The 26747-nt window shown below is 36.7% G+C and overlaps 1 protein-coding gene across 5 annotated transcripts in view; it reads right to left on the minus strand.

Annotated features, from left to right (window-relative positions):
• Nucleotides 1-7066: 7066 nt before the first annotated feature.
• Nucleotides 7067-26747, minus strand: part of LOC126825386 (serine/threonine-protein kinase BRSK2) — a 695489-nt gene continuing 675808 nt past the window's right edge. For all 5 annotated transcript variants that reach the window (XM_056101811.1, XM_050555009.2, XM_050555005.2 and 2 more), the window contains one exon: nucleotides 7067-9369. In XM_056101811.1, coding sequence (XP_055957786.1) covers nucleotides 9280-9369 — 90 coding nt within the window. In that variant the 3' untranslated portion in view covers nucleotides 7067-9279. The remainder of the gene's footprint in view (nucleotides 9370-26747) is intronic.

Genomic DNA, 26747 nt, shown 5'->3' on the forward strand with positions numbered 1-26747 from the left:
TTATGCTACTAAATATTACAAAAGACTACTCAGAAGAGTATAATGTAAAATTCAATCCTGATAAGACTAAACTTCTTGTTTTTCCTGCAAAACAAAATCAGACTGTTGATGTAAATAATGTTTACATTGATGGTAGATGCGTAGACATCGTCAAATTAGAACTTCATTTGGGTAATACACTTGCTTGTAAGGCTAAAGATGAGTTAATTGAAATATGCATACGTAATTTTTATTCTAAGTTTTAAATTTGTATACACATGGATAAAATATAACCTATTCAAAACTTTTTGCATGTCACTATATGGATGTCAGCTATGGGATTTCTTATGGCAGGATTTAAGGGCCAAAACTAAATGTATGCTGAAAGTGTTATTATACATCATAGAAAATACCTAATACCTAAGATGCAAAATACATATGTCCTTATACTTATAATGACGAATACATAATACCGTTAAAGTAAAAGTCAAATGTCAAATTACAAATGTTTTTTGTAAAAAATCCACTAATGTTACAAAGAACACAACATTTTCACATATACACTTCAACAAAGCAACTTTGCAAAATGACATTTGTCTTTTGTCTTTTAACGCATCTTGAGTTCTTGGGGTCAAAGGACAACGGTCAAAGGACATCGGCTTACATGTAAAATTTTTAAAATGAATGCTCCTAAGAAGGAAAGAACGGATACAGACTGGACCTTCTTTTAGTATCTGGAGACTTGTCAGTCATGATGTTGATTTTAGATAGGCTAACTATACAGTTCAAATATGTATAATCTAAACAAGGTGCCATCCATTATTAAGATTACTGTTAATCATTCTTACAAACGAAGTTTCTGGGACATTATATACCCCTATATATTTCAATTCGGTTTTAACTGTAGACTAGCTAATGTTAATACACCTAGATAGTCATATTAATTATAAACTTCACACAAAATAGGCCTACATCTAGATTGAACATATTTAGAATAAATTTAATTTAATGTAAATATACCTTTTGATAAATACCGAATTGTGTCATGTGTGACTTGGGCTGACACAAGTTTAAATTAAATGTAGGCTATATAAAATTATTTTAACATTAAAGATCGATCTTCCCATCAGGGTCGGGCGTGCTGACTGTCAGAATGTATAGGCATTTATTATTCATTAGGAGCAGAAAATTAGGACGTTAAATCCCATTTCATTTCACTTATTTTTTTTTTGCTGTCATATTTTTGTTTAAATACCATTGTCATTGGCCTGTGTGTAAAGTCAGTAAATTACGATCATGGGGGAGTTATGGTATTGTGTTTCATATTTCGGATAACTTTCGTAAACTGCACTTGAGTAAATAAATAAATGAAATTAAATATTAAATCAGAATCAGATCTGTTCTCATTATTCACTGTAGTAGGCATAGGTAAGTATATGGGATGGGATATGAAACGTTTTCCATCACTTGTTATTTTAAATTTTTGATTGCTGGCAGGCAGTAAAAACTTTAAAACATTGTTGAATGAACCATTTTAAAATCAATCATTGTAACTACTTTCTAAATTAAAGAATATTTCATTAAATGGACTAATCGTTTTGTTTTCATGAAATGAGCTCCATAATAACAATTTACAACAAAGAACAGATACAACATCAAAGTAAAATTTAAATTTTATTTCAAAAGGTTATCGTACCTAATAATCATTTAATATATTTAATCTTTCCAAATATACAGTTTCCGTACATTTAAATTGACGCAAGATTCCATTAATTGATAATAACAAGTAAAGCTGTAAAGTCAAAATCCATACAACATAGTGTCCAGAAGGTCACTAAGCAGATAACGACAAGCTTGTTAAATAAGCAGATGACCACAAGCGTATCTTTCCTTCATGGGAGCATTCACTTTTAACAATTTTACATATAACCCGTAACCTTTGACCGTTGTCCTTTGACCCCAAGAACTCAAGATGCGTTAAAAAACAAAAGACAAATGTCATTTTGCAAAGTTGCTTTGTTGAAGTGTATATGTGAAAATGTTGTGTTCTTTGCAACATTAGTGGATTTTTTCCAAAAAACATTTGTAATTTGACATTTGACTTTTACTTTAACAGTATTATGTATTCATCATTATAAGTATAACGACATATGTATTTTGCATCTTAGGTATTAGATATTTTCTATGATGTATAATAACACTTTCAACTTACATTTAGTTTTGGCCCTTAAAGCCCGCCATAATTTCTCCCATAAATCAGTTGAAAGGTTTTATTGTGCTTGGAGAAAAAGCATAAGAAGATTTGCCAAATGTATCACAACGAGCACATAATAGTTTATTACATCATATTTGTAATGACTTCTCAATTGAAGCACAACTTCATGAAAGGTTTATTAAATTTATCTGCAGTATTATAAAATGTAATAATGAATGTACCCGTATATGCGCCTTGCAGGCTCTACACGGAAGTCAGTCTACAATATAATATTAATTTCATTTGCTATAAGTATAATCTGAATAAATATGTTGCTTTAATTGCATTTATTATTATCTTTGTTGCATGTTCTGTTTTGTAATGACTTCTCAATTGAAGCACAACTTCATAAGAGGTTTATTAAATTTATCTACACGGAAGTCAGTCTACAATATGTAATAATATTCATTTCATTTGCTATAAGTATAATCTGAATAAATATGTTGCTTTAATTGCATTTATTATTATCTTTGTTGCATGTTCTGTTTTGTAATGACTTCTCAATTGAAGCACAACTTCATAAGGGGTTTATTAAATTTATCTACACGGAAGTCAGTCTACAATATGTAATAATATTAATTTCATTTGCTATAAGTATAATCTGAATAAATATGTTGCTTTAATTGCATTTATTGTTATCTTTGTTGCATGTTCTGTATATATATTTACCCACAATTCACATATTTGTATCATTTGCTTGATAAAGACGAGAGTCTCCTCGTCGAAACGTCGCTTAGTATCAAACTCAGTAATTGTGTATCCATAAAATTGTACCTTGGGTTAATATATTCAATTACTAAATGCCAATCAAAGAAGATGTACATTTTAATACAAACAAATTATCAGAATTATTAAATATTGTTAATACACAAGATACTAATTTGAGTAGTGATGATGATAAGATAAAAGCTGGTTGTATCAGCGATTTTATATTGATGTGAGATAGTCAGTATCACAAAAACCAAGATGTAAGTAAACTTAATGAAATTATAAACTTCCTGTGTACAGAATAGTTATTATATGATTATTATTATTTCAAGTTTCATCGAAATCGGATCAAAATTGTGACCACTAGAGGGTCCACAACCTTGATTTATCAGATGTTTACACTATTTGCGAACAAAGGGCAGCCATTTTGTCTGGCAGTTTTGGCCTGATTTTCATGAAATTCGAACTCAACAAACATTACGGTGTAACGGTGATATATTCGAACGTTTTTTTAAATCGAATAGTAATTGTGACCTCCAGAGGGACCACAAGCTAAAAACGCGAAATTGCGTACAATCACAGGCCATAATTCAGGAAGTTACGATCTGATATGAGCGAATATTGAAAGGAACCGATATCTTTGGGTTATATACTTGCATTTCAAGTCTCATCAAAACGGATCAAAATTGTGGCCTCTAGAGGGTCCACAACTTTGATTTACCAGATGTTTACACTATTTGCGTACGGGGGGCGGCCATTTTGTCCAGCAGTTTTGGTCTGATTTTCATGAAATCCAAACTCAACCATCCTTGGGGTGTAATGGTGATATATTCAAACGTTTTTTTAAATTGGATAAAAATTGTGACCTCTATGGGGTCCACAAGCTAAAAACGCGATTTTTCGTACAATCAGGGGCCATAATTCAGGAAGTTATGGTCTGATATGCGTGAATAGCGACAGAAACCGAGATCTGTTGGTTATAAAGATGCATTTCAAGTTTCATCAAAATCAGATGAAAATCGGGACCTCCAGAGGGTCCCCAACCCTGATACACAATATTCTGACTCTATTTGCGAATGAGGGGCGGCCATTTTGTTCGTCAGTTTTGATCCAATTTTTACGAAATTCGAACTCAACCATCCTTAGGGTGAAATGGTCATATATGGTAACGTTTTTTTAAATCGGATAAAAATTGTGACCTCTATGGGGTCCAAAAGCTAAAAACACGATTTTTCGTACAATCAGGGGCCATAATTCAGGAAGTTATGGTCCGATATGCGCGAATATCGAAAGGGTCCGAGATCTGTGGGTTATAAACATACATTTCAAGTTTAAACAAAATCGGATAAAAATTGTGACCTCTACAGTGTTCACAAGCTAAAAACGTGATTTTTTATACAATCAAGGAGGGCCATAATCCATGAAGTTACAGTCCGATACATGCCAATATCGAAAGGAACCGAGATCTTAGGGTGATAAACCTATATTTCAAGTTTCATTGAAATCAGATAAATATTGTGACCTGTAGAGTGTTCACAAACAATTGTGGACGGATGGACAGGGGCGACGACAATATACGTCCACATAAAAATGTGGGCGGATAAAAATTGTGTCCATACACAAATTGTGGATGGACGGACAGGGGCGACGACAATATATCACTTTTGTCATTGGAGTGTTTACAAGGGGGTTCATCAAAGTGAAACAAGGACCATAAGTCTAGAAGTAACAGAAATTCCACAAGCTTCTTAGTTTTATTGATCTAAATAATGCATATAAATTCCATACATATCGGATGATAACTTTTGTCAATGGAGCGTTCAAACAGTACAAAGTGAAACAAGGGCCATAACTCTAGAAGTAATTAATGGAAATTGTTGAAATTTTTGATTTGGTACCCTAAACAATGCATATAAATTTCATACAGATCAACACACTGTTCACAAGGTTCAACAAAGTGAAACAATGGCCATAACTCTAGAAGTTAATAACAGAAATTTCTGAAATTCTAACGTAAACAATACATATATATATATTAAAAGGATTTCAAATTCTCAGTGTCCGGTATATATATATAAAAATAGTTAAAACTAGAAACACGTAGATCTAGCAAAGCATGAGCACTTCATATCTTTATTCTTCAGATGCTTTGGACCAAAAGAGTTTACCGTTAATGCCAATATGACATGCGAATCCAAAAACTTGGTTTATGTTATAACATGCTCTGGCTGCAACGAATATTACATTGGAGAAACAGGTAACACCCTCAGAGCCCGGGTCCGTGTGCACAAACAACATTTAAATGTTCCAGAGTACAGGAAGATTAAACTTAGTGAATATTTGGATATTTGCGGAAAAAAGAACTTTAAGATATTTCCATTTTATAAACTATTCTCCAACGACACTATTGAAAGAAGAGAGAAAGAAAAACATTTCATAAAAACATTAAAACCAAAGCTAAACAGACTAATACAATTATCTCCCGATACCATGACGTCATAATAGAACAATGCGTCATTATAGAACAATGCCATTTATGACGTCACATATGTAAACTATGTAAAGCATCTGAAGATTAAAGATGAAAGCGCTCATGCTTTGCTAGATCTACGTGTTTCTAGTTTTAACTATTTTATATATATATATATATATATATATATAAAAGGGTGCTTACCGTAAAAGGATATCATACATTGTAAAAGATTAAGTTGAAAATACCATTAAAGAAATTTTATTTAAATGCCTACATGTTTCGCCGTTAGATTTTCAAGGCAATAATAGATAATGGCGTTACGTCATTATATAGCGTCATTATGGAGATATAATTACAATAATTTTTCATAAAAATTAAAACGAAATAATATCACTGGTTTAGTTTGGGTTTGAATTTGTTTATAAAATACTCTTCTTTAACTCTTAATTCTGTGATATTATTATCAGACAGTTTATAAAAGGGGAAAATGTGGCGATTTATTTTTAGCACACTCCACGATATGCCCACTAAATGGATTTTGCGGTATATTTCCTCTTTTTTATGCTGTTTATGTACTGTCACACGCTTCTGTAATTCATTTGTGGATCCAATGTATAATTCATTACACCCAAGGCATGTAATTACATATACTACATATGTGACAGAGCATGTCATACTACTATTATTTTAAATGAAAAATTATTAAAGTTAAAAGAATTGCCTTCAATCAAGTAATTGCACGTTCCACAGTTTCCTCGTCCACATTTTGTTACCGCATACTCTGTTTCGAGACTTATCATATTTTGCTCTTGTTAGCACCTTTTTTAGGCTCGGTGGTTGGCGCTTTGAAGGAATGAACTTTGATTCACTAAAGATTTTGTTCATTCGTTCACTACGTCTCAATAGAGCAAAGTTATCTCAGAGGATTGTACGTGGAGATGTATGGTATGCACTTTTCTTTTTTTCTTTTTGGTCTCACTGTTCTAAGTTCTAAAATATCAAATGCCTTCGCCCGCTTTATGCTGTCATTGATTAAAGTTAATGGGTATTTACGTTCATGTAGAAAGGTTCGTAATTCGGATAATCTGAGATCTAAAGTTAAAGGATTTGAGACGAGTGTACAGATTCTCCTTGCAAGATTGTAAGGCAATGCTTTTTTGGTATGACTCGGATGACAAGAGTCAAAATATAAATATTGTTTGGTGTCCATACTTTTATAAAAAAAATATCTGTTTCTATTTTATTATCATTAGTTTTTAAATTCCTGTTTAGGGTGGACTTGTTATGGCTATTATTTTTCACGTTGAAATATTGTTTACCTCTATCCGTGTTCTTGTTCACCATGTTCGAGTCCTGATTTGTATTTCCATTCCGTTTTCTTGGTGCTAAAAATAAATCGCCACATTTTCATATTTTCCCCTTTTATAAACTGTCTGATAATAATATCACAAAATTAAGAGTTAAAGAAGAGTATTTTATAAACAAATTCAAACCCAAACTTAAGCAGTGATATTATTTTGTTTTAATTTTTATGAAAAATTATTGTAACTATCTCTCCTTAATGACGCTACATAATGACATAACGCCATTATCTATTATTGCCTTGAAAACCTACTCTCGAAACATTTAGGCATTTAAATAAAATTTCTTTAATGGTATTTTCTACTTAATCTTTTACAATATATATATATATATATAAATTTCAATATATGACCACATTTCCGTAACTCTGGTAGGAAGATCATGCATTTCAATAGGGTTCATCCTCCCCTGAAGATTTTGTTAAGAACTGTAGAGATATTTACGTCCGTTCAACACAAATTAGGTCATTTTGGAACTAACATATGGTTCAATTTTATCTAAATAATTCGCATGCGCGTAGTGGCCTTTAGCAGTGGGTGGAAACCAGAGGACACACAAGTTGGAACCAAATTTGAAAAGAATCTATTCAATGCTAAGGTGTTTATTGTGTTCACAAGGTTTGAGACACAGGGGGGATAACTCTTGAACAGAAGGTCTGTGAATGCTGAATATTGACAGAGTTTGTCCTCTCATGACCACAATGCTTCACACTAAATTTGAAACGAATCTGTGAAATAAACTCTAGATTCCATTATATTCAAAAATATTTTTGGAAAAAGGGGGATAACTCTAGACAGAAACATCACGGAACTCTAAATATTGACAGAATTTGTGCCAAGCCAATTGTTGACAGTGTGACAACTATATAGCTCAAACTACGTATGAACATAAAACAAATTGGTCTATGCAGTACTTGATCCAAACTTTTAACATTTCTTTCACAAATTTCACTAAAATTATTTTCAAAATTTATGATTATTCTATCAGTTTTCAAATTTAAAAAATAATTTTAAAGATAGGTTGCCAGGCAACGAAACATACGTCCACAGCAGCTAAATCATCTGGGCAGTCAACACGAGTTGTGGCATATGTTTCCTTTTATTGGTAATGAAACATTTATAATACACTAAAATCTGATTAAGAGTAACAATTCATTACGTAATTATCAGAAAATCATTAGAATTTGTTTGGCCTATGCTAACGATTAGTATACAAAACATTTAATACCATGGATTTAGATGTTCAACTTACCAAAAATCATTGAAAATCAATATACCAGGTACTTGTTTGTCTCAAGACCTTAAACTCTGTGTATCAAGCCAAAGTCAATCAAAACAATTATATATAGGAGTATATATGGTGTATAAATATAAAATCAATCAGATGATAACTATGGTCATAAAGTATCCACAAGATTTTTCACGATAATCGGAAATCGTTCAAAATCAATATACATGTACTTGTTCGTCTCAAGCCCTTAAACTCTGTGTATCAATCTAAAGCCAATCAAAACGATTATATATAGGCGTAAACATGGTGTATAAATATAAAATCAATCAGATAATAACTATGGTCTCTAAAGCATCCACAAAATTTTTCAAAGTAAGCAAGGGCCATAACTCGGAAATCGTTGAAAATTATCAGAAATCGTTGAAAATCAATAGGTTTCTATGTCTGATGACCTTAAACATTGTATATAAATTCAAGGTCAATCGGATATTAACTTTAGCCTCTAGTGCATCCACAAGATATTTCACAGTGATCAAGGGTCATAACTCTGGCAATAATTATCAGAAATCGTTGAAAATCAATAGGCTTCTTTGTCTCATGACTTTAAACAATGTGTATAAATATAAAGTCAATCGGATATTAACTTTAGCCTCGAGAACGTTCCACAAGATTTTTCAAAGTGATCAATGGCCATAACTCTGGCAGTAATTATCGGAAATATCTGAAAATCAATAGGCGTCTTTGTCACATGACCTTAAACACTGTATATAAATTTGAAGTCAATTGGATATTAACTTTAGCCTCTAGAGTGTCCACAAGATTTTTCAAAGTGATCAAGGGCCAAAACTCTGGCAGTAATTATCGGAAATTGGTGAAATCAATAGGATTCTTTGTCTCATGAGCTTAAACACTGTGTATAAATTGAAAGTCAATCGGATATTAACTTTAAGCCTCTAGAGCGTCCACAGCGGACAACGGACAGACGGGGGGCGATAACAATATACGACCACTTTTCAATGTGGGCGTATAAAAATGAAAACTAAATCCATCAATTGTGATTGGTTGAAACTGCACTAAACGTAAAACACAGTTAGTAAGAAAACAGATAACCATTGCTTTCACTGAATACCGGAGGCTGATCTACAATGTACATAGTTTATGTACATGTTGATTCACATTATCATCATTATTATTAACATCATTATTAACTTTCCTGCCACACACCCCTTTAAGGTATTTGAAAAAAACCCCCTCAAACATTTCTCTGGTGCTGTCAAACTTTATCACGTGAAAGTTCGGATAGTATTTTTCTGCTCCGTGAGGAATCACGATTTCGTGGAGGAAGAGGAGGTTTACGTTCAGACTGAAAGAAAAAGAAGAAAACATTATTTCAACCATAATATTTTTTATTTAGCCTGTAATTGTAAACTACTACAAAACATAGCCCCACAGCAGATAAGATGTCCAAACCATCACAATATTTACTCTTTTATGGGTGTTGTGAGCATTTACAAGACATTAAAACATAGATATGACGTCACCCTTTGATATTTTTAACCATTATATAGGAGAATGTACGCTTTTCTTAAACAATCGTCTATTATTTATAAAACTGTCCATTATTTTCAATAAATAATGGACACTTTTATAAATAATGGACACTTTTATAAATAATAGACGATTGTTTAAGAAAATACCAATAATAGACACGTATCTGAAAAATGAATATGTATTTTGGGATAATTTATTCTCTGAACAAATTAAATTACAGAACATGAAATTACTTTAAAACCTCATAGTTACCGAAATGTCACATGACCGAATGTTGATTTCACGTGTTGTCTACATAAAGAATTCCACTTAAATCCGTCCGTTACATGTCACTTATCCGTTTAATAGTACGTTCGGCACTAGATCGATGATACGTTTTTATACGCCCACATTTTCACATCTTCTTTGTGGACACTCTATAGGTCATAACTTGAAATATATGTATATATCCTAAAGATCTCGGTTCCTTTCGATATTGGCTTGTATGGGACCGTAACTTCGTGGATTACGGCCCATGACAGTACACACTAGAGGTCACAATTATTAGCCCATTAAGGTGAAACTTAACGTGTGTTTATAATCCAAAGATATCGATTCATTGCGATATTGGCGCATCGGACCGTAACTTCCTGGATTATGGCCCTGGATTGAACAAAAAAAAACGTGTTTTGAGCCTGTGGAACCTATGCAGGTCACAATTTTTATCCGATTATAAAAAACGTTCAAATATATCACCATTACACCATAATGACAGTTGAGTTTGAATTTCGTGAATTGGTTTGTGCCTTTGATCCTGTGTCCTGTCACTTATATCAGAGTATGGAGGGCTAGTACCCTCCATATTAACTACAGTATTAAGAAAATTATCAATATCTAAATCATTCTCTGAGCAGCTTTTCCATCACAACTTTTGCGGCTATTATCCCACACATCAAGAACATCACAATTTTTACGGCTATTATCTTCCATATCAAGTACATTACCAATGTAATCGGTATCCAAATGCTTATCACATAATATATTCTCATTATTAATATTTGTTTTCGACTGTGTTGTAAACATGTCGTCTCCATGTAGAATATTTTGGATTGTCTGTGTATGCTTGCTTTGTATGACTGGAGTGTTTTGTCACATGCATTCATGAGCATGTGCATGTTGTTTTAAGAATATATCCATTATTTTATGGCTTGTTGTTTTAGAAAACTATCCATTATTTGTATCTCTATGGTGCTATGTTTCAAGTTTGATAATAGCCTCCGACTGTCCATTATGTAAATACAAAGAAAAACTTTGGGGCTAACGCCCCTCAGTTGTTCTTTATATTTACATAATGGACAATCTTCGGCCATTATCCATCACATAAAAGCTTATCAAGAGTAACAATCCATTAAGTAGGTCTGCAGATAATCAGATGATAAATTTAGCTTTCTGAGTTATTGAAAGATCGCTTAAAATCAATAGGCTTCTTCACATAAACATAATCTTTAAGTGGCATTTAGCAATTGGAAAACAAATAGACCAGGGCTCACGCTGTCGGTCGCCAAAGTCGCAATTTGCGATAAAAATATGAAAGTGGCGATTAAAATTTGATTTTGGTGATAATTTTGGCGATAATGTTTTGCAGTACTGGCGATTCTTTTGAGCGAGAAATCATTTCGCCATATGTATCATATCGCCAAAATGCTCTAAAGGTGAACGACTGGTATAATTGTAAGCATCTTACAAATAAAATCAAAATTTATATCTTTCTATCAGCGATTCAGATTCTGATACCTTTACAGTACCTGAAATTAACTATAGGCCTATTGTACACGCAACACATAAATTTATAGAAAATTGGCAATCCTTGAATGAGATCTGACATGTAAATACTGAAAATATATAGTGCAGTACGGTGTTCAAATAGACTAAAGTCACCAAAAAAAAAGGATCTTATTAAATCCAAAGTTGTTGTATATTGTATTGTATATATCGGTAATTTTTTTACAATATTAATAAGCCTAGCTGAGACATAAAATCGTTAGATGTTGTCTTTTTTATCACACATTTTTGGCAGATAAAATTTCCAGTTGGCGGAAAAAAAATATGAACATTTTTTATATAAAAATAATCATTCATTTTGGCAGAAAAAAATTGAAGGCCAGTGTGAGCCCTGACATAAACAGAACACAGATTTTATGGGAAACAATCACTGGTTTATTCTAAAAGCACGACGTTTCAAAGTATCCTCTTATTGTTATAAACACTGTGTAATTACTTCAAGTCAATCGGAAAGAAATTTTCAAAGTGATCAAGGGTCATAAATCTGGCAGTAGTTACCTAAAATTGCTGAACATCAATAAGATTCATGACCGTAACCAATGTAAATAAATTTTAAGTCAATTAGATGATAACTTTATTTGGTCTCTAGAGCATCCACAAGATCAAGGACAATAACGTAAGTGTGAATAAATTTCACACAATCGGATGATAACTTTACCCTCTAGATAACAACAAGATTTATCGCAATGATCAATGGCCATAAGTCTGGCAGTTGAAAAACAATAGGATTCTTCGTTTCATAAGCTCAAAGTCAATTGTATGATCACTATAGCCTCTAGAGAACCCACTAGATTTTTAAAAGTGATCAAGGGCGGTAATAATATTTATAAATTTTAAGTCAACCGGATGATCACTTTAACATCTAGAGCGTCCAGACATTTTTCAAATAAATCAAGGGCCAGATGGAAAGAGTGCATCAATTATAGTCAATCGAATGATAGCTTTACCGACTACAGTGTCAAAAAGATTTATTAAATTGAAAATCAATACGCTTCTTTGCCTCATGGATAAAACTAAAGACGATCGAATGAGAACTTTTCTGGTAACTTCTGTCTGGAAAAAGTCATCCACAACAAGGAAAACTTTAATGGACAGTTTAAAGGACTTGAAATTTTGAACTATATGGAAATAATTGTACAAACAGTTTTTAATATATAAATTATCCATGAGTTGTGTGGTTTTTACTGCGAGAACTTTGCTTTTTCCGCATAAAACAAGTGGATTCTCACCCACCCCCGGTTTATTTTCTATCTGCACTGATGACACCAAACATCAATCACCTGGACCTTCTGTTTTAACTAGTTTTTATTATGACAAAGGGAGAAGATGATTCGCCCTCTCTTCTCATGACAGCGATTTTAACACCGTGTGTTAAAGTGACACTTTGATATACAAGAACTTGTTTTTTTAAATGTTTTTTTTTTACCCACTTTCCTTTTTTTATATTACACCTTCATATGTAAATAGGGGATCACGTGGCTAAGTGGGTAAGACGCTGGCTCGCTAGCCCGGAAGTAGAGTGTTCGATCCCTGCATTGGCCGAGAAAGTTCATCGAGATTTTCCGGCGTGGTTCCCCCTTGTCAGTGATGCAGGACGGAGGGCCTGACAAGGACAGCTGTCTAGTCCTTCGGATGAGACGAAAAACTGAGGTCCTGTGTATACATTAGAATGCACATAAAAGATTCCTTGGCAGTTGGAATTCGATATAAGAGTAGGCGATAGTGCCGCTGCCTGGGCAAAATTTCCCTCATAGCACACTGTATGGCGTATGCCCGTCTTCATTAGCTCAGCATAGGAGCAGAACAGTAGGACGTTAAACCCCATTTCATATGTAAATAACTTAATTAGATAAATCTGTCTATAATACCATATTACAATGCACTGGACGCCAAATTTGTATTAACCAACAGCGATGAGAACTTTAGGCCCCAATGCAGCCTCAACAATATACAACCTCTTTTCTATAACAAGCGGTTGCCATGCAAGATACGCCCACATTTTGCAAGAGATGGACAGAGAACGAGCTAAAAAAACAAGCCAACAGTGAGGCTGATGTCCCCCACCGAAATCCCAAAATAAATAGATGACACAATATTGATTAATAGCACATTTATTTTTTTCAAAAGTATCAAGCAATCAAACTGATTATAAACTATACACTAAGTTTCATCACTCTCTATCAGATAGAATCAAAATTATCTTGTCCCAAAGCATCGACCTATGAAATTTTTTATCTCTGCTTAGCTTTAGCTCGAAATGTTAATCATTGAACTCAGTCAAGACATTCACCTAATGAGAGAGAGAGAGAGAGAGAAATGGGGTTTAACGTCCACTCGACACAAACTAGGTCATTTCGGGACTAACATATGGTTTAATTTTATTTCAATAATTCGCTTGCGCATAGGGGTCTTTAGCAGTGGGACGAAACCGGAGGCCCCGGAGAAAACCCACGAGGTTGGACAGGCGACCCTACTCCTTGTCATGTACAACCGGGGATTCGAAACCACGCCAGTCGACTCAATGACAGACTTTATGATACAGAGCGCGCACGCTAACCATTCAGCCATCCAACCCCCCTTCACCTAATGAACATCTACATCAAGTTTAAACATGTTCCAAAGTCTTGACCAATCAAACTGTTTATCGCTACTTAGTCTAAGCAGAGAATTCTCATCATTGAACTTAGTCAAAGTAATGATATAATAAATCTATACTCGGCGTTTCATCACTCTCACTTAATTAAAACTTGATGTTATCGTGCCTCAAAGCATCAACCAATCAAATTGCTTATCTCTGCTTACTCTAAGCAGAAAATGCTCATCCTCGAACTCCATCAAGGCAATGACCTAATAAACACCTATACCAAGTTTGAACATTCTAGCTCAATGAGAAAGAGAGCTATTGTGTCCCAAAAAGTGTGACAGACTTATCTTTAGGTGGTCTTAGCACCGTATATTTACTTTGGAACGTCGAAAAAGATCTTACATAACAGAACCAACACACTTCGAAACCTGTTTCAAAAGTATGTAAAAACTGTCAAATCAAAACCTTCCCAATTTAGTTCAACAACGATTGTTATACATAATGAAACTAGTTGTCCAAAAAACAATTGAATAGTTTCATGGCTGGACTCCAGTCAGCAGGCCGCGTCACAAAGCCTAGCAGTATTAGAACGTGAGTGGATGTCTGAAGGTTCCTTTTTGTGTTCTTTTGTGATTCAGTGATTCCCTCCTAGTGTTCGGTGCTAAGTTATTTTGTTTAATAGTGTTTTACTACCTCTAGTGTTATTATATTAGAGATCATATTATTGTTTCATTATTACGTGTGTGTCAGTTTCCCAGATTTCATATATCGTTACTGATCGTGTACACGTGCGGTTGTGTGTCGACCATAATTTGGGTTTCGCCTGAAAGTGGTTTGATATTTGTATCATTATCATCATTATCATTTTTGTGTTATATTTTGTAATTTGATCTTGATCAGAGGATAATATATATTTATTTTTATATGAATATTTATTTTGTTGTTTGTGTTATTGAGTAAGGGGAGACATTGTGCAAGGCGACATTGCAGTCGTATTTCATTCAATCATTGGAAATCCTGGTCAAAAACTTGGGAAGAGATTCCTTATAGTCACTCTATAGTGACACTTACCCATTACTAACCGAAGAGAGTTGTGATCCCAGGCGAGCATAGAAAAACCCCTCCCTGGATAACAGATCAGTAGTCGAGGTTCCACTAGTGAGTCATTGTGATAGAGGGGCCCATTTTAGAGTGGATACAACCGTTGGACGCTACAGAGTTTTCTTTGTGGCAGAGGTGGGATTGGATTATCCCTCAGTGTACAATGTCTCACTTCTCAATACATGCAAGCAACATTTCCCGGCTGTGACCGTGTTGACCCATAACTGTGTGTCTCTGTGTTATATTTAATTTGACAACATTATGACCACGTACAGTCTGGTAGACATGGACTTGACATTTTCCCATGATCGTACCCCTGTGCTCCACCCTAGTGTGGTTCCTGTACAAAATCATCCTGTGTTTGACCCAAATGTGGTTCCTGTACAAAATCATGTGTTTGACCCAAATGTGGTTCCTGTACAAAATCATGTGTTTGACACAACTGTGGTTCCTGCACAAAATCCTGTGTTTGATCCAACTGTGGTTCCTGTACAAAATCCTGTGCATATAGAGCCTTATGTGACTCCGAAAACGAGGAGGCCAAAAACGTTTAGTGATTTGTCTGGATCAAATGCTGATTTGTGTGATCATTTGAATGCGTCTATGGACAGTGATAATTCAGGCAATTCTGATTTTCAGCACATGGTGTTACATCAATTAACCAAACTTTCGCAGGAATTAGACTATAACCGGAGACAAATGAGTGAAATTTCAAGTAATTATGAAAATATTGTGTCGCAATTTACAAATCCTACTTCATGTGTGCACCCCACAAGCCCCCCTGTATCAAACAAGGGAGATAATGATTTTCATAGCCTCGTGTTAGAACAATTTAAAGTTATATCTGAAGAATTAGATTCTTATCGGAACAAGCTCTGTGAAATAAAGAATAGTGTGCAACAAAATTTCACTAATCCTGCTGTTATTGTGCCTTCAAAATGTGGCGATAAAAATGCGGATGCAGATAACAGTGCCTTTTCTCCACGTGTTACGTCTACGCCTTATAATCAAGGCATGGGTAGTGTTTATTATCGTAAACCAGTGAAAAATCCACAAGACTACGATTGTGCTACATCGTTGATGGACTATAAGTGCCATTTTGAGATATGTGCTCATCTAAACAATTGGACACGTGATGAAATGGCCCTACATCTTGCTGGTAGTTCAAAAGGTAGGGCCCAGAAAGTGTTATCGTCCATGAAAGTGGAGGACCGGAAAGTGTATTCCAAATTAATAAGCGCTCTTGAAGACAGGTTTCTGCCACCTAACCAAAGTCAACTCTATCGAGCTCAGCTGAAGGCTCGAAAAAGGCAATCTAAAGAGAGTTTACCCGAATTAGGGGAAGCAGTGAAACGGCTAGTAGCTATGGCATACCCTTCTGCGGATTGTGACTTATTGAATAGACTTTTTTAAAGATGCATTTTGTGATGCACTTTGTGATGATAGAGATATGGTGTGGCAGATTCAAAGGTCTAGACCAAGCAATTTGGAGGAAATGGTCAGACTAGCGGTAGAGCTGGATGCTCATCGTGTTGCCGGCGAGTCGAACAAAGGACAACTCTGTGGTGTTGATCTTCCATCTGATAATCGTGAACTGCAGGATCTAAAGAAACTTGTGGAGGAAACGAACAAGTTCAAAAACAATTAATAACTACTCAAAAATCGGATGCCTCGCCTTCTAGTATTAACCAAACTGGAAAAGGTTTAGAAATACGCAGACACGACAATATTAATCATAATACAAGACAACAGTACACTCCAAGAAATTATACCCGATCACGTGACAAAAACAGTACACTCCAGAAAATTATACCCGATCACGTGACAAAAACAATTGGCGACAACCTGCACAACGCCCCGTTTCTGGAAGTCCCAATCAATGAAATCACGTAGAATCAAGTAATGATCTGTAAAGTGGATCGGCATCTCACGGCCCACCGAGTGAAACCGGTCTACATGTAAAATGTATTGTGAATTCTTTAAAACTAAATTCTTTGATAGATACTGGAGCAACAGTCAGTATGCTATCTCACTCTGCCTATAATTCGATTCCGAAAGACAAAAGGCCAACTTAAGAATATACGGACCAAGTACTTGGGAAGGCCATATTGTCAATTGAAATTTATGGACAAGTTTATTCGCATACTCTTATTGTGGCTGTTATTGGTTCTCAATGCATCCTGGGGTTAGACTTTCTCCAGAAACATGATTGTCATCTCGACTTGAAAAATAAGACTATAAGCATCAATGGTGATAAGTGTGCCACGCATTTGGAAGGTCCAATCGGGATCTGTCGTGTGTCTCTCGCAGAGAATACTGTTATACCTGCTGGCCATGAAGTCTTAGTGAACGGATATATTCCACAAAAGTTTGTTAGTAAATTTTCACACAAAGAAGTGATGCTAGAGCCCTTAGAACGATTATATGAGCGAAAACATTTGTTACCAGCCAAGGTTGTGTGTGAACTTTCTGATTCTGTTCCCTGGGTTCCAGTCCGTATCCTGAATGCCAACGACTATGATGTGTTTCTAAACAAACATACAGGAATCGGTAACATTGTCCCAGTAAATGTGATTGATACCAGTGATAACCGTTCAAAGTTACCTCCCAAAGTGGGTTTACCTCCCCATGTATTGGAATTGTGTAAAAAAAAGCCGCCGAAGGTTTGGATAGAGAAAAGAGAGGCGCAGTCACAAACTTATATCCAAATATCAAGACCTATTTGCAGCCAATTATATGGAACTTGGTAGGACAGATATGGTGAAGCATACCATTAACGTGGGTCACTCTGAACCTATAAAACAACGACCAAGACGTGTAGCCCTTCATCAGAAACAACAGATGGATAAAATGGTGGATGAAATGTTGACAAGCGGTGTTATTGAACCCTCTTGTGGTCCCTGGGCCAGTCCAGTCGTACTTGTTAAGAAATCAGATGGAACTTTGAGATTTTGTGTCGACTACCGGAAGTTAAATTCATTGACAATTAAGGATGCATACCCATTACCGAGAATCGACGAAACTTTGGATGCATTATCTGGTGTGAAATGGTTATCTACAATGGATCTGGCTAGTGGCTACTGGCAGGTTGAAGTAGAACCAAAAGATCGTCCTAAGACTTCCTTCGCCACCTTTAAAGGACTGTACCAATTTAAGGTCATGCCATTTGGGCTGTGTAACGCGCTTGGCACGTTCGAATGGCTGATGGAGTCGGTACTTAGTGGTTTACAGTGGGAAGTGTTTTTAGTTTACCTGGACGACATTATTATTTATTCCCAAACCTTTGTGGAACATTTGGATAGAATTGAGATGGTTTTAGACCGTCTACGCCAGGCTGGATTAAAATTGAAGGCCTCCAAATGTAATCTGTTTCGAGATGAGGTGAAATATTTGGGACATGTTGTGTCCTCCAATGGTATAGCCACTGATCCAGCAAAGATTGAATGTGTACGTGGATGCAGAACGCCAGTGAATGTGACTGAAGTTAGGAGTTTCCTTGGTCTTTGTAGCTATTACCGATGGTTTATCAAAGAATTCTCAGATATCGCCAAACCTTTAAATAAGTTAACTGAAAAAGGACAGGAATTTAATTGGACCAATGAGTGCGAAAGTTCATTTCAGACATTAAAACTTCGTTTAACCGAAAGTCCTGTGTTAGCCTATCCGGACCCAACGAAACCTTTCATACTAGACACGGATGCTAGTGGTTATAGTATAGGGGCGGTTGTGTCTCAGGTGCATGAAGGTGCCGAACGTGTGGTAGCCTATGGGAGCCGATCTCTGTCTAAGGCTGAAAGAAATTACTGTGTTACTCGAAAAGAGCTTTTGGCTGTTGTTTATTTTGTAAAGTATTACAAAGCTTATTTGCATGGCCAGAAATTTGTGGTGCGGACCTATCATGGTGGTCTAAGATGGTTGTTGAATTTTAAAAACCCAGAAGGGCAAGTGGCACGTTGGATTGAACAACTAGCTCCATATAATTTTGATATACAACACAGGCCTGGGCGAGTGCACAACAATGCTGATGCTCTGAGTCGCCAGTCCGTTTACAATTGATAGGAATAGACACCCATGGCGTCGAACGTATGCAGCAGGATAACCTAGAGATAAGTGTTATCAAATCCTGGGTGGGAAATGGAGAAAACCCAAAGTGGGAAGATGTCTCTCCTCAGAGCCGCTTTGTTAAAAAAGTACTTACAAAATGGGAATATTTAATCGTCGAGAGCGGTGTTCTTTACTTAAAGCAAAATAAACTCAACAATCAAGAATTAAAACGTGTAGTTGTTCCATACTCTAAACGAAATTAAGTGTTACATTTCACTCATGATTTACCAACTGGTGTGCATCTCGGGATTAACAAAACTGAAGAAAAGATAAAACAAGGTTATTATTGGCCTGGCATTAAGCGGGATGTACAAGACTACATCAACTCGTGCAAACAATGTGCCGCGATTAAGCTAAGAAAACGCAAAGCTCCTCTGTCTTCATTTGCAGCAGGCACACCCTTCGAATGAATTGCTATAGACATTGTGGGACGAATCGATCCACCAACTCCACATGGCAGTCGATATATTCTTGTGGTGTGTGATTATTTCACTAAGTTCGCAAATGCTTTTCCTATTCCAAATATTGAAGCGGAAACCGTTGCTACAGTTCTAGTCGAAAAATTCCTAGTGTGGTTTGTTATTCCCAGACAGATTCATAGCGACCAAGGTAAGCAATTCGAAAGCTCTGTGTTCCAAGAAATGTGTCACTTATTAGGCATTCACAAAACTAGAACTACGCCATATCGCCCACAGTCGAATGGACAAGTGGAAAGGAATAACCAAACTATCAAAGGCATGTTATCCTCATTTGTACAACAGAAAGGAGATCATTGGGATGAACTTCTTCCTTATGTGATGTACGCGTATAGGACCAGTAAGCACGAAACTTCCGGAGTGACACCTAATTATGCGATGTTTGGAAGGGAATTTAACACCCCTCTGGATCTTCAGTTTGGACGTCCACCCCAGTTTGAAGAGGAGTGTCATTCGTGGAGCAGGAATCTAAGTGATCGTCTAATTGAGTGTCATCAGTTTGTTCGTGAACAACTTCAAGTCGAAATGGCCCGTCAAAAGAATTATTACGATCACAAAAGTGGTAAAGAGGATCTCTCTCCTGACGATCAGGTGTGGCTCTTTACACCAACACTTACGCCGGGGATACCAAATAAATTTGCAAAACGCTGGAAAGGCCCTTTTGACGTCCTTAGGAAAAGTTCTGATATTAATTACGAAATTGACCGCTTACGCAAATATGTTCAACGTGATTCTGATAGTGATGACGATAGTGTTGTGGACAACGACCCTGTGGACATAGTTGACCAGGACCACGACAATTTAAGTGTTAGTGACGTTACGGATGATTTTACTACATTGGGTTTTGCTCCTCGGGAAACTAGATGTGGACGGCGGACCAAACGCCCTACACTTTTCGATGGATATGTTTTGAGTGTTCCTTCTCTTTCAGATATGGCTACACCGAGGAATCTGACAGAGTACCGGTGCCCCTACTGCCCGGGTGCAAGCTTTGCCTCACGTTCCAGGTTAGAACGACATTCACAGGGAGCTGGACACAGATTGTTGGTGTTGGAGATGGAGAAGTTGAGGAGAGAAGAACGGGAGAGCGAGGGAGCATTGCTAAATGATGAAAAGAAGAGAGATGGTAGTAAGGATGAAAAGAAGAAGGATGGAAGTAAAGATGAAAAGAAGAGAGATGGTAGTAAGGATGAAAAGAAGAGAGATGGTAGTAAGGATGAAAAGAAAAAGGGTGGAAGTAAAGATGAGAAAAAGAGAGATGACAGGAAAGATGAAAAGAAGAAAGGTGGAAGTAAAGATGAGAAGAAACCTAGTGATAAAAGAGATGAGAGGAAACGAGATGACGGAAGGAAATATGATAGGAGAACCGAGAAAAGTACAGATGAGAAACCAGATGATAAGAAAAGAGGCGAGAAAACAGAAGATGTTCTGAAGAAAGGTGGAAGAGATAAGGTAGTAAAGGACAATGAGAAGAGGGAGAAAGATAAAAGAGATGAGACAGAAGAGACAGTAGAGAAGAACAGTGTGAAAGAGAACGGTGCTGGAGGTGGATTGACCTCTGTGTTCAACCTACGGAGGATTGTGTCCGAGTTAGGAGAAGAACCGACGCTGGATTTCAGCTTGTATAGCGATATCAGTGAAGAAAGTGAAGATGACGATGGACAGGCGAAGGTAGTGCAAAGAGAAGTCGGAGTTGATGGAGCTGATGATAGAATGGTAGACGGTAGCACCAACACGGAGAAGATGATGACTAGGGATGTAGGAGTGCAGTGTTGTTATGTAAGGTACAAGAAGAGAACTGAGGTCGAATGGATGATGGAGAATGGAAGGAAGAAGACTGTGGTGTATGAGGCTGATTGGGAGGTTGATTTGGGGATGTTAGATGATGGTGATGATGAAGAAGATGAATGTTAATTTATGGCTGTTTAATTGAAACAATGGGTTAAGGAATATGGTGTAGATAATTTATGGTATGGTTATGGAATGAATGATGAAGAAGATGGTTAGATGGTTTATGGTACACGATGGAAAGGGAGATGTTGAAGAAGATTAATATTTACATAATTTTTCATCATTTTGTACTTTTTTTTATATCTCGTTCATAATTCCATGTATGGCAATGCTGGACGCATTGGGCGGAGGCGTGGGTATGGAAGATTTATCCCTATCCACCCACATTCCCTAGTCTTTCGTCACATTTTCCTTTTAATATATATTCATTTGTTCATCCATAATTTAAATGCATGTACTTAATTTATCCAGTGATCTCGATGTTGATGTTATTCTACTTTCGATTTATTTATAAATATACGTAAGTCTCGCGGAAGAACGTGACGTTCACGAGTAGGCGTATTTGCAAGGTATTACAGGAGTTCTTGTTGCCTGTTATTTTACGAGATTTTATATTGTATATAAGCTGTCACACAGCGCACTTTCGAGACATCTTCGATTAAGAGCTCGAAATATAATTAGCAGTATTAGAACGCGAGTGGATGTCTGAAGGTTCCTTTTTGTGTTCTTTTGTGATTCAGTGATTCCCTCCGAGTGTTCGGTGCTAAGTTATTTTGTTTAATAGTGTTTTACTACCTCTAGTGTTATTATATTAGAGATCATATTACTGTTTCATTATTACGTGTGTGTCAGTTTCCCAGATTTCATATATCGTTACCTATCGTGTACACGTGCGGTTGTGTGTCGACCATAATTTGCGTTTCGCCTGAAAATGGTTTGATATTTGTATCATTATCATCATTATCATTTTTGTGTTATATTTTGTAATTTGATCTTGATCAGAGGATAATATATATTTATTTTTACATGAATATTTATTTTGTTGTTTGTGTTATTGAGTAAGGGGAGACATTGTGCAAGGTGACATTGCAGTCGTATTTCATTCAATCATTGGAAATCCCGGTCAAAAACCTGGGAAGGTATTCTTTATAGTCACTCTTTAGCTGACACTTACCCATTACTAACCGAAGAGAGTTGTGATCCCAGGCGAGCTTAGAAAAACCCCTCCCTGGATAACAGATCAGTAGCCGAGGTTCCACTAGTGAGTCATTGTGATAGAGGGGCCCATTTTAGAGTGGATACAACCGTTGGACGCTACACTAGATGTAAATCCACTGCCTGTGCTAGAAGTTTTTTGACGAAAAAGAGGGATTTTGAACCAGATGCCAAACAATCCATATAAAAGCTTTTTGGGTAATTCTTTTTGTGTGTTGGGATGGGCATGAGATTGGACTAAGAGGAAAAAATAGAATTTTGGAAATATGCATAATCATATAGTCACGTGATCTCATGGCGGCCATTTTGGTTTTCTCGTTTTTCACTAAATCTATGACAAAAACAATTTTTTCTCCATGAAATACTTATGGGATATTGTTTTTTTCACTGGATTTTGATAAATATATATAAGATAGGTTGCCAGACAATGAAACATACGCCCACAGCAGGTAAATCGTCCGGGCAGTCAACAAGTATTGTCGCATATTTTTACTTTTTTTGGTAATGAAACATTTATAATAAACTAAAATATGATTAAGAGTAACAACTCATTAAGTAATTATCAATCTGAAGTCAATCGGATGATAACTTTAGCCTCTAGAATGTCACAAGATTTTTGAAAGTGATCAAGGGCCATAACTTTGCAGTAATTATCAGAAATCGTTGAAAATCAATAGGATTCTTTGTCTCATGACCTTAAACACTGTGTATAAATTTAAAGTTAATCGGATATTAACTTTGACATCTATAGCGTCCACAAGATATGTTGAAGTGATCAATGGCCATAACTCTGGCAGTAATTATCGGAAATCGCTGAAAATCAATAGGATTCTCCGTATTATGACCTTAAACACTGTGTATAAATTTAAAGTCAATCTGATATTAACTTTGACCTCTTGAGCCTCCACAAGATTTTTTTGAAGTGATCAAGGGCCATAACTCTGGCAGTAATTATCGGATATCGCTGAAAATCAACAGGATTGCTCGTCTCATGACCTTAAGCACTGTGTATAAATTTAAAGTTAATCGGATATTAACTTTGACCTCTAGAGCATCCACAAGATTTGTTGAAGTGATCAAGGGCCATAACTCTGGCAGTAATTATCGGAAATCGCTGAAAATCAATAGGATTCTTCGTCTTATGACCTTAAACACTGTGTATAAATTTAAAGTCAATCTGATATTAACTTTGACCTCTAGAGCCTCCACAAGATTTTTTTGAAGTGATAAAGGGCCATAACTCTGGCAGTAATTATCAGAAATCGCTGAATATCAATAGGATTCCTCGTCTCGTGACCTTAAGCACTGTGTATAAAAGAGCTATAACTCTGGCAGTAATTAACAGAAATCGTTGAAAATTGATAGGCTTCTTCGTCTCATGACCTTAAACACTGTGTATAAATTTAAAGTCAATCAGATATTAACTTTGACATCTAGAGCGTCCACAAGAATTTATGAAGTGATCAAGGGCCATAACTCTGGCAGTAATTATCGGAAATCGCTGAAAATCAATAGGCTTCTTCATCTCATGACCTTAAACACTGTGTATAAATTTAAAGTCAATCGGATGTTAACTTTAGCCTCTAGAGCGTCCACAAGCAATTGTGGACGCCGGACGGACGGACAGGGGCGACAACAATATACGACCACATTTCAATGTGGGCGTATAAAAATGAACAAAGTTTTGATTATTTATTGTTTGATTTATTCAAAGAATACAGGAATGTATGAAAGATACCAGAATCGTGAATAACGATGGAAGTTGAACAATTACTCGTCTCCATCGGAAGAATCTCCATTTGAACTTACAGAGTAATCAAATTGTGTGTGATAGGCCTTGAAACAATCCTGATCTGCATGAAGACCTGGCTGGCTTGGACTGTCAGGGTAAGTCCATGCACTCAGCACACACGACACATTTTGTCCATTCTGTACCCTGTGTTGCCAGCCTTTGCCTCTCTTTTCTGAGGAAAGTGTCGCCCTGTAAGCCTCTGTACTGTGTCTGTCCTTATAACTTCTTTGTTCAGTTTCGGACTGGAACTTATAAGTATAGCCAGGAGGTCCTTGAGGTCCGCTAGGAAATCTTTGGTAGACGACGTGAACTTGCGATGAACTTTATGCGCACACAATACACATGTCATGAACAACCTCAAAGCTACCTTTTTGTACCATTTGTATGTCTTCCACACCACAGTCACACTGTGGAATTGCTGATCTACCTATCAACCCCACCCATCTTGTGTTTATAAGCAATGATGCAGGCAGGTTTAGAAATATGATTTCCATCCTTGTCATCTTTTCCAGTAGGAAACATAGCAGCACTTCCCTCTGTGGTCAACATACATACTTCTTTAGGTTTGCCATTTGATTTGTCTTTTTTTGCCCTGAACTTGACAGCTTGCATGTGCCCTGTTTTTGATTTCATGAAACATGAAGACCCCCTTTCCAGTCGTCTAGTGCCAAGATCACCAGGATAATTTGCACCCTTTGGGTTGATGGTCCCACAGAGGTATGTATTGTGATCAAGGAGGTAGGTAGCCAAAGCAGGAGATGTGTAGTAGTTATCAAGACACAGCGTGTGGCCCAAGCCAAGATATGGTTGGATCAGATTCAGAGGGATTCGCTCAGTTACCAGCATTTGAGGCTCTGGATCATCATGATCTCTAAATGTGTTTTCACCGGAGTAGACTATAAAATCAAGAGAAATACCCTCGGATGTAGTAAGTTCATAGAACTTTATTCCAAAGTGAGACCTCTTAGTTCGGATACATTGTTTGAATAGAAGTCTGCCCTTGAATAATAAAAGAGACTCATCAACGCAGAGATCTTTATCGGGAGCATATACCCACCTCATGTGGTCCCTCACCTTTCTAATCAGTGGCCTTACCTTGTAAAGCCTGTCCCTATTGGGGTCTTTTGGGTCATATGCTGGGTCTTGATTATTTGCAAAATGCAGGAATTTCAGAAGAAGGAAGAACCTATCCCTTGTCATTATTTGCCCAAATATAGGGGTTTCTACCAGGTCTAGCTTGGACCAATACATATCCAGCCTTGGTTTATGAATAATACCCATCAGTCCAAGTAAACCAAAGAATGTCTTCATTTCTGGTACAGTAGTGTCTTTCCAAGAATGAATCCTGGAAAAGTTGTTCTGGTTCTCCTGAATGAACTGGTGAGCAGATCGATTTGTTTCCTCTGCAATATGCCTGAAGATATCGTCAGTGAAGTACTGGGCAAAGAATTCATCAAAAGTAGCATTGTCACCAATTCTAACTTTAGGTCTCTCGCCACCGACGAATGAAATTTGTTTTGGCACATAACTGTCATTCTGATCAATGTCCCATACTATCCTGGGGTTCTGAGCTCTGGCAGGCCTCCGCCCCTGTCCTCTAGCGGGCGGCCGGCCCCACAGATTGCTAACAGGACCACCTCTGTCACCCCCATGGCCACCACGAAAACGGACACGGTGTCCATGAGCCGAGCCACCACGAACATGTATACCACTACCAAGACCACTATTGTCATTCAATAAAGGCCTACCAGGAACCGGGCCACGAGAAATGCCCCCACGAACACGCGGACCATGCCTGCTTCTGACAAGACACGTGCGGCTTGCACTACCTCGTTTTCACCATCACTTTCATCGCCCGTTCCCATATCATTATCACTATAGTCAGTCAATTTATATACACGTTCGGGACTCAGGGATTGCCTACGTCTTTTACGATCTAGCAGGCCAGCATCATTATCAACAGAAGTACATGTATTATCGTCAGAATCTACTGCAGACATAGGCTATCATGGTCACCTTAGCCTTGTTCATCATGCACGGGAGACATAAATCACCGACGTCATACTCCCAATCACTGTCCTGACTACTATCATTATCAACTGAAAACGAATTATGTGTATCATCCGCCTCGAAATTGTCTTCACTGTCTTGGTCAGCGAAGATGTCATCCACAATTTCGTCGAGAGTGAATCGTCTACATGGGACTCTGCACCCCGCCATTTTACGGTTTGACGCTTTGAAACACATGGAAATATGTTCTAGTGTATAGCAAAGATAGGTTGCCAGGCAACAAAACATACGCCCAC

The sequence above is a fragment of the Patella vulgata genome, chromosome 6 (assembly GCF_932274485.2).
Source record: "Patella vulgata chromosome 6, xgPatVulg1.2, whole genome shotgun sequence".
In the NCBI taxonomy this organism is placed as follows: domain Eukaryota; kingdom Metazoa; phylum Mollusca; class Gastropoda; family Patellidae; genus Patella; species Patella vulgata.